At 42.8% G+C, this 18167-nt stretch overlaps 1 protein-coding gene across 1 annotated transcript in view; it reads left to right on the top strand.

The window, feature by feature from the left end:
- The window catches only part of LOC124622610 (glutathione S-transferase D7-like), a 58654-nt gene that overhangs the window by 23450 nt on the left and 17037 nt on the right, over positions 1-18167 (top strand). Inside the window, exon 2 of the mRNA XM_047148372.1 lies at positions 8607-8761. Coding sequence (XP_047004328.1) covers positions 8621-8761 — 141 coding nt within the window. The 5' untranslated portion in view covers positions 8607-8620. The remainder of the gene's footprint in view (positions 1-8606; positions 8762-18167) is intronic.

The raw sequence follows: 18167 nt of genomic DNA, 5'->3' as shown, positions 1-18167 counted from the left end.
GTTAGACGACAATAACATCCCTGTAATGGTCTGGCCTGCACAGAGTCCTAACCTGAATCCTATAGAACACCTTTGGGGTGTTTTGGAACACCGACTTCGTGCCAGGCCTCACCGACCGATATCGACACCTCTCCTCAGTGCAGCACTCCGCGATGAATGGGATGCCATCACCCAACCATCTGATTGAAAGTGTGCCTGCCCAAGTGGAAGCTGTCATCAAGGCTAAGGGTGGGGCAACACCATACTGAATTCTAGCATTACCAATGGAGGGCGACACGATCTTTTAAGTCATTTTCAGCCAGATGTTCGGACACTTTTGATCACATTATGTATCAATACCTGCACCAAGCGTCGATTCTCTGTTTGTCTTTGTGCATTTCACTACAATTTTTCCAGCCTTTTGACTTGGCTGTGTATAAAATCATCTGTGATCCTCCCTTACGTTATCCACAAGGTCACTTATATAGTCACTGAATGATTCACAAGATTACGACACTACCGACCGTGAGGCTGATTCCTCCTGTTGGTTTTCTGGGCACATGATACGGTAAGGAAAGTACATACACTGCCTGATAATAAAAGAAAAGCACCAGGAAGTTCATCCAAGTACACACTATTGGTCGTTATTTAAATGAAGAGTTGTTCTGTGTGAGTAGTAGAACGGCCACCAGAATGTGTGGTATTCGTATGTAGCGTTGTCACCAAACCTTATACGAGGTGTGAACACGTCAGATGTTGAGTGATAACTGTGAAGGACACGGAGATGCCCCGTAATAATGTGAGAAACAGTTATCAGCGCCTGATAAAAGTTTGGAAGAGGCCTCATTGCGGATTTCATTTGGCTAACTGGACTGCTTGGGAACGTGAGACAGGCGTACTCATCCGGAAGGTTCCGATAGACCACATCTGACCATCACAAGTGAGGACTGCCGTATTGTTTACCAAGTGTATTGTAACCCCTTCACATCACGGCCTTCCATCGCGATTAGCATCATCCTAGTCTGTGTTTCACTACTGTTGGACTGGACATTGCATTTGATCTAAATACCGCCAGAATTTCCTGGTGAATCAGTGTACAATTTATATCTTTGCTCACGAGAAGCGTACTGCCCCGAGTACTTCAACTTTGGAATACGTTTCTAGTTGCCGCGCCATTTCACTCCCAAACTGTGATGCACGTTTTATTGTACCGCAGCAGAAATGCATTTGCAGGAAACTTGGAACCTTTACTGTCTTCTTCGACTTGCGGAATGGTCTTAGCATGGGACGATATGTGTAACTTTTTGAAATACCCGCGTAGAATTAATTATGCTGCAGCTGCTCTGTCTTTTGTTGTACATCTCCAAAAATGTTCAAATGTGTGTGAAATCTTATGGGACTTAACTGCTAAGGTCATCAGTCCCTAAGCTTACACACTACTTAACCTAAATTATCCTAAGGACAAACACCCCCCCCCCCCCCCCATGCCCGAGGGAGGACACGAACCTCCGCCGGGACCAGCCGCACAGTCCATGACTGCAGCGCCTGAGACCGCTCGGCTAATCCCGCGCGGCTGTACATCTCCCAGAAGGGCCAGTGGAACTATTGACTTAAGTCAGTATTGCAGCATTCGGATGATAATGCGATACCTAAACTAATAAAAGTTGTATGTGCCACATCAATGTTAGACTGTAAAGTATATCGTACGAAAACGTTGCCTAAAATATTGTAGTATAGTTCGCTTGCAGATGATGGAAGCTACGGAGTATGCCCGAATATTATAAGACAACACTGTCATCATTCATTCCGATTCGAAATTTGCTACGACCTTAATCAGAAACATGAGGGAGGAGCACCCAAACAACCGAACAGCCTTCTTGGTAGTGATGAACGGGTGTCGAATGACTAGGAAAGGACAAAATATCGTAATTTTCTGGATAAAAACTCATACCAACATGCCAAGCAATTAAATAGGTGACATTCTTGCGAGAAAAAGTACTCAAAGTGACAAAGATGTATACTATATTATTACCATTGGGTGACTTCATCCACAATACGAACGGGTACCCGAAAAAAATGGAATTATTTTTTAAAAGCTGTATATTTGAAATTGTTTACAAAATAACCTTTCCCCTTCAAGATACTCTCCATTACAACTAATACATTTGAGCCACCGGTGCTCTCACTGTTCGAAACGTTTTTCGCAGTCGTCTTTACAAGTGGCTGACAACTCCCCCCTCGTTTTTTTCTTCACTTCTTCAATGTTGTCCTTTCATGCTCCTTTTCATGCATGGAAATAAGAAAAAGCCACACAGTCAGGTCAGGCGAGTAAGGTACGTGGGGCAGCGGAACCATGCCATTTCCAGCCAAAAACTGTCTAACAGAGATGGCTGTGTGTGCAGGGGCGTTGTGGTGGAAGAGCCAGCCTCCTGTCTGACACAAATCAGCTCTTTTTTGACGAGCATTGTTGCAAAATCTTCTTAAGACTTCCAAATATAAGGTCTGATTGACAGTCTGACCTGGGAGAACAAACCATGAGTGAACTACGCCCTTAGCATCAAAAAAGCAAATCAGCATTGGTTTGATGTTTGATTTGACTTTTTTTTGACGGGGTGACGATGACATCTTCCATTGGCTTGACTGTTGCTTTGACATTTGACAGAAAATCTGGATCAGTTTCAAGTTGTTGTTTCAAAGCACGACATTTTTCAGCTCGACGTTCCTTATGACTGTCAGTCAGAGCCCGAGGAACAAACTAGGCAGAAAGCCTTTTCATTCCCAATTTTTTTTTAATTCGCTGCACCGAGCTCCAAGATAACCCACTAATCGTTGACCAGTTGTCTGTCGACGGTCTGTGAGCACAAGCTCTCGAATGTTTTCAATATTTTCGTCGATTCGGCCACTTGATGGACGTCCTGAACGAGTTTTGTCTTCGACCGATATGTCGCCAATTTTAAATCGGATAAACCATTCGTACACTATAGTTTTTCCCGTAGCGTTATCTTGATAAGCTGTTTTAACATTAAAACAGTTTCAGAAGCATTTTTACCGAGCATAAAACAGTTTCACAGCTGAACATTGTTAACTTAAACTTGCCACCATAAAAAACGAAACAAGAACAAAACAGCTCTAGCAAAAACAATCGTGCAGATGAACACAAGAAGACAGGTCGACAACACAGGCGGCACTGTAGCAATGAGTCGCGCTATATACGCCTAGCGGCAGAAATGCGTACTACACAAGCTCCGCCCATAACAACGTTATTCCTTTTTTTCGGTATCCTCTCGTTTAACGAATATTTTTTTGAGAAATTTGGGTTAAAAGCGGAGGGCCTCGCTAGCGACAGTATTAAGACACTACGTCGACAATAATACCAGCGATACCAACCGGACCTTGGTAACGTGTATCTATCTGAGCATGGGAATTCGCCGGCCGCGGTGGCCGTGCGGTTCTGGCGCTGTAGTCCGGAACCGCGGACCGCTACGGTCGCAGGTACGAATCCTGCCTCGGGCATGGGTGTATGTGATGTCCTTAGGTTAGTTAGGTTTAAGTAGTTCTAAGTTCTAGGGGACTTAGGACTTAAGATGTTGAGTCCCATAGTGCTCAGAGCCATTTGAACCATGGGAATTCCTGCTCGTCGTTCGCCGCAAGATGGTCATCACCGTCTTCCTCCGGTGGAGAGAATGACCTGAAGCGCCAATGATCATGATGTTGAGCGACCGAAACAAATTTACAAACAAGGAAGGAAGACCTAAGTAATATTATTTTTGGCTGCGTGTATCGGACGGGCTCGCTAAGAGCACTACTGTGAAATACTAGCCGTCTGAAACATTACTTGTCGCCGTCAGCCCCTGCGCTGTTGGCATCAAGAGAACAGTACATAAAACGTTACATACCTTCTCAGTCGAAGCGAAACTAACTGCATATCAGATATTTGTGGACTATAAAGCAATGTTTTTAATGTTCAATCCTGACTGAGAGCGAACTTGTGACACAGGGTGATCACAAAAGAACTTCACACTTTCAAAAATTCATCGATGCGAAACGGTACGACTTCCTCGTTTCAAACCTTGATCTGGTTATACAGTATCTCTGGAAGGCACTTTAGGTATGCACGCAGTTCTTTTGTTGCAGGATGCCACAGCTAGGGAGTGCTAATGTAGAAACTAGCAAGTACACCACACAGAAAATATAGTGTCTGTAGGATTTTGGAAATGGGTGTTCGTGGGACCATAAGATGTCGCCTTTCTCGACATGTTGATTTCTGTGGGCTGCCTGAACATGGTAAATCATGAGACCGACCACGATGCAGCCCTTCTCCGTACACTGTTTATAGCAGGCATAAATGAAGACCGCTTTATGGCTCCTGGTGAATGTGTGTAAGAAATGCTCGTTGAACAGCTGTTACCGAGTCCCTTTTTGCTAACTGAGGGACACGCCAGATCTTCTGTTGTGCCGTACTTCCCATTTTCTACACTAGCACTCTACAACAATAGAATTGTGTGCATACGTAAAACCATCTTCCTAATCTACCTATTAACAGGTAAAAGGTTGAAGCGAATACCTTTTAACGTTTTGTTTCTATGATTTTTTAAAAGTGTAAAGTACTTTTGTGCTCACTCTGTATGTGTATGTTAACCTCAAGATACTATAATTGTCTCTGTTTATTATGTATGGTATTAATGAAATACCTTCAGGATTACTATGTATGTAAAGGTCTTAGGGAGGCCGAAAAGCTACAAAAACGGACCACCTTATGTCTTGGCTGAAGTAGTTTTGGGCCGAAGGTTTCCGGAAGTTAATTCTCACAGTTAAGACGTCGTTCACAGAAGTGATGGAGTACTGATGAGCTTATTGCACAACGGCCATTCCGACTCATTCTGTCAGTCGTTTAGATGACTGGAGTCACCTCACGCCCATCCAGAAGGTCAGAAGGTCCTGATGCAGTCATGGATCGAGCTTTAGTAGCAGGAGCACTACGCCACCGCCACACCGCCTGCCTGACTCCAGCCCAATATTGCTCTGCGCACCATCTATGCTCTGTGAAAACCCATGCATTTTGAAGAGTACCTTTGAAGTAGTCTTTGTGCACTTTACCCTTGCAGTAGACTAAAAATGGAGCGAAAATCTGTGAGTGGATGGATATAGATACTAAGACGAAAATTAAGACCATATGCCACTCATATACTTATTGATTCCTGTAGCGATACAGATTTCTTCGGCCTGTATTTGTAAGTAAAATTTGAATTGTCTTAGGCAACATCCAACAATGTAGGTTCATTTTATGCAGCCATCTTGAAAACAATATCTGCTACAGACTCAAGAGCCGGTTTTATATTTTTTCTGAGTAATTTTTAATTATAACGTCTCGTAGTAGTAAAACATTCTCTTTACTATTCAGTCAATGCCAGCCCACAACGTCTAATAGGTCAGCATTATGACTGTTTTACGTCACTCAGTTGCTGTACTTCGCGAGTGAGCGGATGATACAATCATTAACGTAGCCGGCCGGTGTGACCGTGCGGTTCTAGGCGCTTCAGTCTGGAACCGCGTGACCGCTACGGTCGCAGGTTCGAATCCTGCCTCGGGCATGGATGTGTGTGATGTCCTTAGGTTAGTTAGGTTTAAGTAGTTGTAAGTTCTAGGGGACTGATGACCACCGATGTTAAGACCCATAGTGCTCAGAGCCATTTGAACCATTAACGTGCTGGACTGGCATTCGAATGGATCTTCTAATTTAGGTCTTGCAAGGTTTCATTAGATGGCATAACCCTAAACGAGATTTGATGGATTCACTGCTCCACCCAATTCGACGATGTAGAACACCTGAAGAAGTAAAATCACCATCTTAAAGTCCAACCAAGTGGAAAATTTAGTGGTAAGTAATGCAGTTAATTTTTGTTCTAATGATCTAGTGGCTGACTTTACTTCTCTCTTCAGAATGGAAAACTTAATCCTTTCATGATAACTGACGGTGTATATAACAAAAAAATATCACTGATTTTTAAAAAAAATATAGAATAAACGCTGCCTTTCCAAGTGGTGAGTCAATCCAAGAACATTGTGCTGTAATGCTGTAATACAAAATTATTGGTGCTGTATATTATATGTTAGTGTTAATTTATTTCTTATTTGTACTTGCATTGAAGCGAAGAGCAAAAGTTATTTAACTTAAATGCATGAGAAACTCAAAAATTTGACTGTACCGCATTTTCATTGATATGTACCCTGCACATCCCGACACATCCTGTAATTCGTTTCCAATCATATACTTGTATTTGGGCCCTGAAAAACAGTAGGTTGAAGTATGATCATGTATAGACTGTTATCTGGCAAGAAATGAAATAACTTCTATTCAGTAGGTGTCCTACAGGTGGCAGGAACCCTCAAGTCAATAAGACAGCAATATCTACAAAGGCAGCGCCGTAACCCGTTGTCAAATTTTGTAAAAATTTATGGCCACTTAGAATAAACATTGTTTTAAGTTCTCGAAAAATCATGCCACAGGCTGTCATATAAATTAAAATACATTTGCGCCTTTTTGTCTTTCTTATTTATTGACTCGATCTTTCCAATGACCATAATATTCCAGGTGAACAATAGTTTAGTGATGCGTTTAGGGTTAACGTGGAATTATTTTAGATTAGTGGTTAAATGACTATGAAACTAATGATAAATTATCTACGTCTACATCTACATGATTACTCTGCAATTCGCATTTAAGTGCTTGGTAGAGGATTCATCGAACCACAATCATACTATCTCTCTACCATTCTACTCCCGAACAGCGCGCGGGAAAAACGAACACCTAAACCTTTCTGTTCGAGCTCTGATTTCTCTTATTTTATTTTGATGATCATTCCTACCTGTGTAGGTTGGGCTCAATAAAATATTTTCGCATTCGGAAGAGAGAGTTGGTGACTCAAATTTCGTAAATAGGTCTCGCCGCAACGAGAAACGTCTTTGCTTTAATGACTTCCATCCCAACTCGCGTATCATATCTGCCACACTCTCTCCCCTATTACGTGATAATACAAAACGAGCTGCCCTTTTTGCACCCTTTCGATGTCCTCCGTTAATCCCACCTGGTAAGGATCCCACACCGCGCAGCAATATTCTAACAGAGGACGAACGAGTGTAGTGTAAGCTGTCTCTTTAGTGGACTTGTTGCATCTTCCAAGTGTCCTGCCAATGAAACGCAACCTTTGGCTCGCCTTCCCCACAATATTATCTATGTGGTCTTCGCAACTGAAGTTGTTCGTAATTTTAACACCCAGGTACTTAGTTGAATTGATAGCCTTGAGAATTGTACTATTTATCGAGTAATCGAATTCCAACGGATTTCTTTTGGAACTCATGTGGATCACCTCACACTTTTCGTTATTTAGCGTCAACTGCCACCTGCCACACCATACAGCAACCTTTTCTAAGTCGCTTTGCAACTGATCTGGTCTTCGGATGATCTTACTAGACGGTAAATTACAGCATCATCTGCGAACAACCTAAGAGAACTGCTCAGATTGTCACCCAGGTCATTTATATAGATCAGGAACAGCAGAGGTCCCAGGACGCTTCCCTGGGGAACACCTGATATCACTTCAGTTTTACTCGATGATTTGCCGTCTATTACTACGAACTGCGACCTTCCTGATAGGAAATCACTGAGACGATACCCCATAGGCCCGCAGCTTGATTAGAAGTCGCTTGTGAGGAGCGGTGTCAAAAGCTTTCCGGAAATCTAGAAATACGGAACCAACCTGAGATCCTCTGTCGATAGCGGCCATTACTTCGTGCGAATAAAGAGCTAGCTGCGTTGCACAAGAACGATGTTTTCTGAAACCATGCTGATTACGTGTCAATAGATCGTTCCCTTCGAGGTCATTCATAATGTTTGAATACAGTATATGCTCCAAAACCCTACTGCAAACCGACGTCAATGATTTAGGTCTGTAGTTCGACGCATTACTCATACTACCCTTCTTAAACACTGGCGCGACCTGAGCAATTTTCCAATCTGTAGGTACAGATATATCGGTGAGCGAGCGGCTGTATATGATTGCTAAGTAGGGAGCTATTGTATCAGCGTAATCTGGACCTGAAGACTTGCCCGTATCAAGCGATTTGAGTTGCTTCGCAACCCCTAAAGTATCTACTTCTAAGAAACTCATGCTAGCAGCTGTTCGTGTTTCAAATTCTGGAATATTCCATTCGTCTTCCCTGGTGAAGGAATTTCGGAAAACTGCGTTCAATAACTCCGCTTTAGCGTCACAGTCGTCGGTAACAGTACCATCGGCACTGCGCAGCGAAGGTATTGACTGCGTCTTGCCGCTTGTGTACTTTACATACGACCACAATTTCTTCGGATTTTCCACCAAATTTCGAGACAATGTTTCGTTGTGGAACCTATTAAAGGCATCTCGCATTGAAGTCCGTGCCAAAGTCGCGCGTCTGTAAATTTTAGCCAATCTTCGGGATTTCGCGTTCTTCTGAACTTCACATGCTTATGTATTAAATATGCATGTCCCAGATAGTAGTCTGAGAAGCCCAGTGGCGTGTGTGATTAATGGCTACACGTGCTTTGTAGAGCAGCGGGACCTCTCGCTTACCTTGTGCTGGTCTGCTTTCAGGGAGAGCAGCCACGATGCCCGTCGTTCTCTACCACTTCCCGGCCAGCCCGCCCTCCAGGATAGCTCTGGCGGCAGCTAAGGTTGTCGGGGTCGACGTCAACATCAAAATCGTCGATCTGTTTGCAAAGGAGCAACTCAAAGAAGAATTTGTCAAGGTACGTTGTGTAAAAGACAGACCTAACCAAGACCAGTCACAGTTCTTTCTTACGAGAATTATGTCATGTGGGTTGAAGCACTTTTATTTGGGCTATGAAGTCGTATAGAAACAAGCTGTGATGATGTGGAGCATCAATGGACAATACATTACTACGATACTGCACTGCCTGTGTGATTCTGATTACGATGCGAAGTTCATTTGGAGATGCACGCATGTCCAAAGGAACAGGCGCTGTGGCGACTACAGCCGGTATGAAATACATTAAATGTATTCGCATTTGTGAATAATGACAATCATCAGCTGTAGATTGGAATGATGACAGTGAAAATCTGTGCCGGACCTGGGCTGGAAGCCAGATTTTCCGTTTATCGTGAGCGGTCGCCTTACCGTTTGGCTATTCGTGCACGACTCACTGTCATACCCATGCGTTTACGACCTGGAATCGTACATTCATTTTGTACATTCCCGTACAGGTCAGACGCTGTACTTGAAAGTCGTCTGCCCGGTATCGGCAGAGAAATACTGCAGTGCCTATGTTACTGTGATTACAATGCCAACTTCCTGCACTGCAGTATCGTATTTCTCTGCCGATATCGGGCAAGACACTTTTAAGTAGAACGTCTGACCTGTAAGGGAATATACATAATGGATGTACGAGTTCAGGTCGTAAACGCATGGTTGACAACATATAAAAGTTTGGGTCTCGCCGTGCACGGATAGCCAAATGGTAAGGCGAACGCTCGCGATAAGCGGAAAATCCGTGTTCGAGTCCCGGTATCTACATCTACATCTACATGGATACTCTGAAAATCACATTTAAGTGCCTGGCAGAGGGTTCATCGAACCACCTTCACAATTCTCTATTATTCCAATCTCGTATAGCGCGCGGAAAGAATGAAAACGTGTATCTTTCCGTACGAGCTCTGATTTCCCGTATTTTATCTTTGTGATCGTTCCTCCCTATGTAAGTCGGTGTCAACAAAATATTTTCGCATTCGGAGAAAAAAGTTGGTGATTTTCATTGTCGTCATTCCATTCTACATAAGACGGTTGTCCTCATTCGCAATTGCGAATACTTTAGTGTATTTCAGTGGACAATGTTCAAGAGTACTCTACGATACACTTTAGACAGGTATGCGCCGAAGAAAGTTGCGACGGAAAATGCGGCGCCATGGTTCGACAGTCCTGCTTGACAGGAAATTTAAACGTAGCCAGAGTTTCACAGAAAAACAAAAACTGAACTAAAGCAAAATTAGGGCAAGGACATCCGTGCGTAAAGCTTTCAACGAATTCGAAAGTAAAAATTCTGTCGACCGACTTGAGAGAAAGCGCTAAGTTTTGGACTTACTTTATGTCAGTAAACAAGTCAGTCATCTGTCCAAACACTGTGTCCATAATAGCATCGAAACAAAGGGTGTGGCCTGAGTGGCCGAGCGTTCTAGGCGCTGCAGTCTGGAGCTGCGCGACTGCTACGGTCGCAGGTTCGAACCCTGCCTCGGGCATGGATGTGTGTGATGTCCTTAGGTTAGTTAGGTTTAAGTAGTTCTAAGTTCTAGGGGACTGATGACCACAGCAGTTAAGTCCCATAGCGCTCAGAGCCATTTGAACAAAAGGGTGTTCACACCCGGGGGCAAGGGAGGGCTGCGACTACTCCTCCCCCCCGCCCCCTCCCTTCCCCAGCTCTTAAGGAAAGGAAACGTATACTGTACTCTGCTGTTTTTCTTTCAAAAAAATGATTTAAAAGGCATTGTTACATAGATTTTTAACCGGGTCGGAACTGGAACTTTTTTATGGCTACTTGGAAGTCGCCATTCGTCTCCCATAATAGTAAAAGTACTCCATACCCGCAGGTATGTCCACCCACCCCCCTCCCACCTACAAACTATCGTATGGGCGCCCCTGATCGAAACGGAGGGTGACACAGAGGACGCCGACTAGTCAAACGTCTTTATTCAAAACTGTTTCACTGAGTAAGATCACACAGCAATTCCTCCTTTAAATTGTCGCAAGAGGTTCAAAATGATAGGTATTGGAATAAGTCAGCACGGAATAGTAAAGCAACTGAAGTCGCTCTACAGAGGAAAGGCCGCCGGATCTGATGGGAAATCAATAGGATTCACTCTCTTCTAGCAATAGTGTGCTGTAGGTCGGTGGAGGAGCGAAGCGTTCCTAATGATAGGAAAAAGGCGCCAGACATTCCCGTTTACAAGAAGGGTCATCGAACAGACACACAAAACTATAGGACGATATCTTTGACGTCGGTCGGTTGTAAAATTGTGGAACATGTTTCATGCTCGATTATTATGACATTTTTGGAGACCCAAAACCTCCTCTGTAGGAATAATCAACCTAGGTTCCGAAAACACAGAACCTGTGAAACCCAGCTCACTCTATTCGTCTACGAGACCCAGAAAGGAGTATAACAGATATTGACACTCAATTCGATGCAGTGTTCCTCGACGTGCATGGGCGTTCCGTACAGTTCCGCACTGCCACCTAATGAACAAAATTCGAGCTTACGGAATATCAGACGGGTTGTGTGACTGGAGTCAAGTCTCTTCAAACAGAACATGTCGTTCTCGATGGGCAGATTTCTTCAGACGTAAAATTAACCTCTGGCGTACCCCAAGGCAGTGTCGTACGACCACTACTTTTCACAGTGTAACACAAATAACGTAATGTAATATAAATGAACTAATAGACAACATCGGAAGTTCCATAAGGTTTTTCGCGAATGATGCTGTTGTCCACAGTGAAGTCCAGACGTAGCGAAATGCAAGAAGACCTGCCGAGGTTCAACGTTTGGAGCAGGGAATGGCAATTGAACCTGAACATAAGAAATGTAAGGTACTCAAAGATCCATTGCTGAATGATTACACGATTGCAGAACAATCACATTCACAAAATACACTGACGGAAAAAAAAATGCAACACCAAGAAGGAGCTGTGCGACACAAACGAAAGTTGGTAGGCATGTTTCTACATCTGAAAGATGATGTATATTCCAGTTTCGCGTGTCATATTAGAGGGGCGATAGTAGCACCAATATGGGGATGCAAATCAGTTTTGTTTTAAATAAAGGCTTTAACGGTCGTGAGCATATTGGCCTTTGACATAGGATGTCGCGCAATGACACAACAAATTGTTACAAATCGGCTACTTCAAGGACAGCTCCGAGCCAGACGCTCTGTTGCGTGCATTCCACTGACCCCAAACCACCGCCATTTGCGACTTCTCGAAAATTCATTACTGTACCTTAATTATTGTTTGGCGTTGCGATTTTTTCCGTCACTGTATCCATGAGTACGCGTACAGAGCGATATGAAGTAGAACGAACACACACAACTTATCACCGGTGAAGCAGATGTCACACTCAGATTCCCTGGAAGAACCCTCAGGAAATTCAACCCGCCCACAAAACGGGTAGCTTACAAAACCTCCGTTCAACCAATACTTGAATATCGCTCGTCAGTCTCGGATCCGTATCAGATAGTACCGACAGTGATAATTGAAAAAATTCAAAGAACAACAACTCGTTTCGTTACAGGTTCATTTAGGAAGCGCGAAAGCGTCACTGAGGTGCCCAGCTATCTCCAGTGGCAGACGCTGCAAGAGAGGCGTTTTGCATCACGCTGCATTTATTGTTTGAGTTCTGAGAGCATACATTCCTAGAAGAGTCAACCCAGGATTAATGGCTATCTTTCTTCCCTCTAACCATTCCATAGCGGTATAGGAAAAGCTGGAAGAGACAGTGGTATGCAAAGTATCCTCTGCTGAACACCGTAAGATGCCATGCGGAGTATAGATGTAGATGTAGATGTCGATATTATTAGACAACTCAATGTATATTAGTGCTTGACAATTCCATTATTTGTGATGGGCGCTCAATAATTAAAATGCAACACTTTTTTGTCCAGTTTGGTTGAAAACATGCAGAATTTGCTGTGAGACATCGTAGAATATTCCTGCTGCAGCCCTTATAGTTTGATGAAGTTCCGATAGGTGACGCCGCAATACGTAGCCTTCAAAATGGCGTCTGTAACGGAGATATGTTCCAAACAGAGAGTTGTCATTGAGTTTCTTTCGGCGGAAAACCAGAGAATCGCAGTTACACGTATGCAGTTGCAGAATGTCTACGGAGACCTAATAGTTAACAAAAGCACAGTGAGTCGTTGGTCGAGGGATCTGTTGTTATCACAGCAAGGTCGTGCAAAACTGTCGGTTCTCCCACGTGCACGTTGGCTTTGACTCCAGCAGTGTTGCAACGTGCGTATACTCTAATTCGAGGTGATAGGTGGTTCACATGTCGCTGCTCAACTGGATGCCTTTGTCAGCCTGCACATCCGAGAGGAGCTCACAAAATTTCATTGGACTCTTCTACCTCATTCACCCTACAGACTGGATCTCGCATCATCCAGCTTCCATCTTTTTGGTCCAATGAGGGATGCACTCCGTGGGAAACAGTACGCGGATGATAGGGAGGTTACTGATGGAGCAAGACGATGGCTTCGACGTTGCCCAGTACTGGTTCCATGCAGGCATGCAGGCCCCTCTAGTAAGGTAGAGTAAGGCCGTCGCATTGAACGGACCTTATGTCGAAAAATAGTGGTTTTTAGCCAGTAGAATGCGGAATAGTATGGTGTGTTGGAATCCTGATAAAACTAACCTGCTTTTGCAAAAAGAAAATGTGTTGCATTACTTATTGAACGCCACTTGTCAGACCCCTCCTTTCAAACCAAATTACTGACTACGAAACTTATCACTTAGCTCTGATCAGATTGATAATTTTCTACGAACAGGAACACGATGGTGCTCGAGGTGATGGTTTTCAAGTTTCTATTGGGTTGGCATCGTCTGTCTATTTATAAAACAACTGTGCTATTGCTGATACAAGCACCATTTTATTTTTCTTGCTATAGATATTATTATTTCTATTATTTTTGTGAAAAGGTGGATATCACCAATCTTGCGATTTCATTAACTGCATCACCCAGTCCAGATTTCTATTTTGAGTCTTCCTGTGTTGTTCAAGACATTACATTGTCATATTTTTGTCTGTGTTTGGATGGAGCTGTATGGGCGTAAGTACTGGCTGGCGTTCCACCGGGTGCTTGTGGCAACCCGTACGACTCCCTCCATTCGATGTTGCGGTTCTGCTGTCTTCAGGCTCTGCTGAAGGTCTGATGCTGGTGAACTGTTGCAGTTGTCATGAGTTTGATATAAGAGCTTGCTGCCTGCATCGAGACATAGGTTTTTAGGGTTCCATACCTAAATCGATAGAAACAAAAGCTTTACAGTATCGCTTTGTCGTCCGTCCTTCCGTCCATCTGTCCGACTGTTAAAAACCCTTTCTCTCGGAATTGTCTAGACGTACGAATCCTATTCACCACATATGACGCAACTGGCCGCCCTGTGGCAGTACCTGTCGCAAAGTCGAGGCACTGTGAAGCTGCTTCCTGTTCATAGTTTTCCAGTCAGATCCGTATGTACAGTAGGTACTGTTCGCTTTACAATTTCTCTGATTTTTCACATCTGGGTAGCAAATCCCTGGAGATCACAAGGGGTATCAAGTCTCCAGTCTTAGAGTCTGTATTTTTGTACTGATGAATGTCAGTTACGTGATATACTCTGTTTTTTAGTTCGTTCCAACATAGCTACCCTTTTCTATTGTGCGCAGTGGTCCATCGACGGTTTCTTTGAGCATTTTGTGCAGATGTGTGAAGTTCGTCGTATGGTATGGAACCAATGACGGATTGGTTGGCCTGTTCTCTTGCATCACTGCTGTGTTTGGTATTGCGTGGGTTCAAGAGCACCCATAAGCTACTTTGTAGGGGGTGGGGGGTGTAGACTGGGGATATGGAATATTTTTATTGTAATTCTTTGGAAGATGAATGACGACTTGTAAGCAGCCATAAAAATTGATGAAGTTTTCTCGGGTCTCCAGCGTTGATATCTCGCGACGCTTCGGGAAGTGTCATACTACCCATCTTCGCCGAAACATCGTGAGATATCAACGCTATCACCCAGCTGGAGACCCGAGAAACCTTCATCAATACTTTACGCCCGGAAAGCCTACAGTCAGCCATAAAAATGTGCCAGTTCCGATCATATTAAAAACCAGGAAAATACCGTCTTTTAAATAATTTTCTTGAAAGGAAAAAACCTGACTACACTATTTTTTCCTTTCGCTAGGAGCTGGGGGGAGGGGGGTCTTTGCCCCCCCCCCGGGTATGGGCGCCCTGCTTGGGATTCTGTTCACTTTTCCATTTCACGTCTTGTAGAAAGGCTTAGAAAACAGCTTGATCTGGGAACATCGTAGGTTGGGTGTTCTTGGTGCTTACTGTGGGCATGAGATTCTTCTCTGGAATCCAAGAACTGTAAAAGGTGTTAAAGTGTTGCCTGGTTTGTGCTTAGTTGAGGTAGTTGATTGGTTAACTGCTTCCATTTCATTTCCACTTGAATCTCACCGTCACTTCGGGCAATGACTAGTTGACACCCACTCATCTTTGGAATAGTTGTTGCTTCCACCTTAGCTTGTGGACTCCATCTCTAGACGACCGAATCGCTCTGTTTTTGTATAGATACATATCAGTAACCCCCCAATCTTTAAAGAATCCAACTGCCATGCACAAAACAGCTTCAAACTTCTGATTACATTACAAATGATAAAATATATTAAATACTTGATGTTATTCATGTAAGCAAGAAAAAGTTTAGAAAGTGTTTGAAATTGTGTTTGAAGTTGTTGGGTGTTGCTTAGTGCTCTTATTATAAACCGTTGGATTAATACTGTCTGGATAATTTACTCTTCATTTTGAGCAAAAGCTAATTTCTCATGCATCTCAATATTTGTGATATTCTACTCCCTGATCTATGTGTCATACAACGATATAATTCTGCAGGTACATTCAGTGTTATGCAGCTCCCATCTGTGAAATGTGTTGCAAATAGAGTTAGTAGTTCAGAAATAGTACTTTAAAACGTGGTGCCTGATACTGAAGTTTTACTACAAGAACAGCGAAAATGTAATAAGCGCTATCTTTTTCTTTTACTCATTTTGTGTGTGCATGTGCGTGTGGGGGGGGGGGGGGGGGGGTGTCAGGGTTGGGAAATTGAGTGACAGAAAGTTCTTAAAGGTTTGAAATTGCATTTAAAGTTTGTCAGAAGTCACACTCGTTCTCAAATACTGGACGAATATAGTCATAATTTACGAGTAGTATGTTAAGTGCCTCAGGGCATCTTCTAATCAGAATGCTTGTCTTACTGTGTTAAGCCTTCAGTATAAGATTATACTTCTTAATATTTAGATTATGACAGCATTTTAAATTCTTAAATCCAGACGATAGTATTGTGAAATGCTGAAAATCTAAGTTTTATTGCTCCTGTAACTGGGATGTGAACCATGAAACTTGCACTGGGTTAGTCAGTAATATAGATTCTTCATTGCTCATGGTTAGGTTAGGTTAGGTTAGGTTAAATGTCAGATGCTGACTTTGTTTGGACTATCATTTGTTTTGCTGATTTTTGATGCATCTGCATTGCATCTGCCACAGGGACTTGTCTCTTACTTGTGGAGAAGAGAGCATACTGCTACCATATCCGTAAATTCATATTAAACATTTTAAATATTTTATAGTAATAACACAATTTTATCATAATTGTATTAAAATATTTTGTACATTTTACTGTTATTATAATATTATTATTAAAACCTATGAATATGTAGGACATAAAAAACTGGGAGTTACAGCAAGTTACTGGGGGGTGGGAGTGCTTAGTCAGTTTAATACTTATGAGCTTTCACTGCTTCGTACCACCACAAGTGTTCGAAGCTTACTGAGTTTGGCGGGGACTCACTACGCCCTCCCCTCTATGTGCCAGAAGCATCAATACTTCCCTACATCATGTTACAAGACCTCATTCAAAGCATAATGGTATTTTACACTCAGGGGAGTATAATCTTATACAGAATTTTGGTAACCAGTTAGATAACATACAGTTTCATAATAACTTTCACAACATTTCCCTTACAGCATACAAACTGTAACTATAAATATAATTTGATAGAAGTAAACAATTATGTGATTTCGATGTTTACATAGAATAAATTGTTGTTGCTGTTGTTGTAGACTTCAGTTCGGCAATAGTTTGATGCAGCACTCCATGCTAATTCATCCTGTGCAAGCCTGTTCATCTCTGCATAACTGCAGCAACATACATCTGTTAGAGACTGCATATTGTATTCAAGCCTTGGTCTCCCTCTAAAATTTTTGCTCTCCCTGAAACCCCCCCCCCCCCCCCCTACACACACACACACACACACACACACACACACACACACACACACACACACACACACACACACACACACACACTTCATTCCATTACCAAACTGACAATTTTTTTTATGACTCAGAATGTTTCCTATCAAAGTTGTGCCATAATTTTTTCCCCTAATTTTTTAGTACCTCCTCAAGTATTACTTGGTCTCCCAACAAATGGTTAGCATTCTTCTATAGCACCAAAATTCAAAAGTTTCCATTCTCTTCTCCTGTGAGTTCCTTACTGTCTACATTTCACTTTCATACAAAGCTACACTCTAGATAAATACACTCAAAAAAGACCTCCTAACACTTACGCTGATATTATATGGTAACAAATACATCTTATTGAGAAAGGCTTTTGCTATAGCTGTTGTGTACATAGTTCTGCGTAGTCAGCGCGTACACAACTTTCCCACTAGAGCGCGCCCCGCTAAGCACAACAGCGCAGGCGCAGCGCTCGTATGTCTCCGCACTACGAGATGGCGCTCTCTTAGAGATGGACCAAATTCTACTTCCGCCGATCCGCGTATTAATATGTAACGCAGCCAATGAGATTGCTGCTAACATAGAACCTTTTTTCCCCATGGATCACACTCGTGCAGTGATACCTGAAAGCACGAGGTATTACAACGAGTGTACAGACCTCCGATTAGTCAGACTGCATCAGTCTGCATTAGTCTGTACCAGTCTGTAGTCAAGTTTCAGTCTGCGCCTAGTAAGATTATCATATTCCTGTACGTAGCCATGAAAAGAAATGTATAGACACTTTGTCAAGTATCAGAGATGTGAGAATAAGATTAACGTACCAAGACCATAGGAACTTCAGATTGTCAATTGTAAACAGCATCCAGAATAAAGTTACGTAACATCTATGATTTTTATTATTTTAATAAATGTGTGTGAAAATTAATCAAGTTCTGCTTAGAGTTGGTCACTGTCAATCTGCTACTCTAAGTGTGCAAGTGGCATTTCTATTGTCTGACCTAATGGCAGAAGATAAACATGCCACGATAAGACCACGAGACATATTGCTGACACTCGCCTACTTCGTTAGAGCGACAAGTCAAATAATCTGATGGT

The sequence above is a fragment of the Schistocerca americana genome, chromosome 7, assembly GCF_021461395.2.
Source record: "Schistocerca americana isolate TAMUIC-IGC-003095 chromosome 7, iqSchAmer2.1, whole genome shotgun sequence".
Taxonomy (NCBI): domain Eukaryota; kingdom Metazoa; phylum Arthropoda; class Insecta; order Orthoptera; family Acrididae; genus Schistocerca; species Schistocerca americana.
This window is presented reverse-complemented; position numbering and strand designations above follow the sequence as displayed.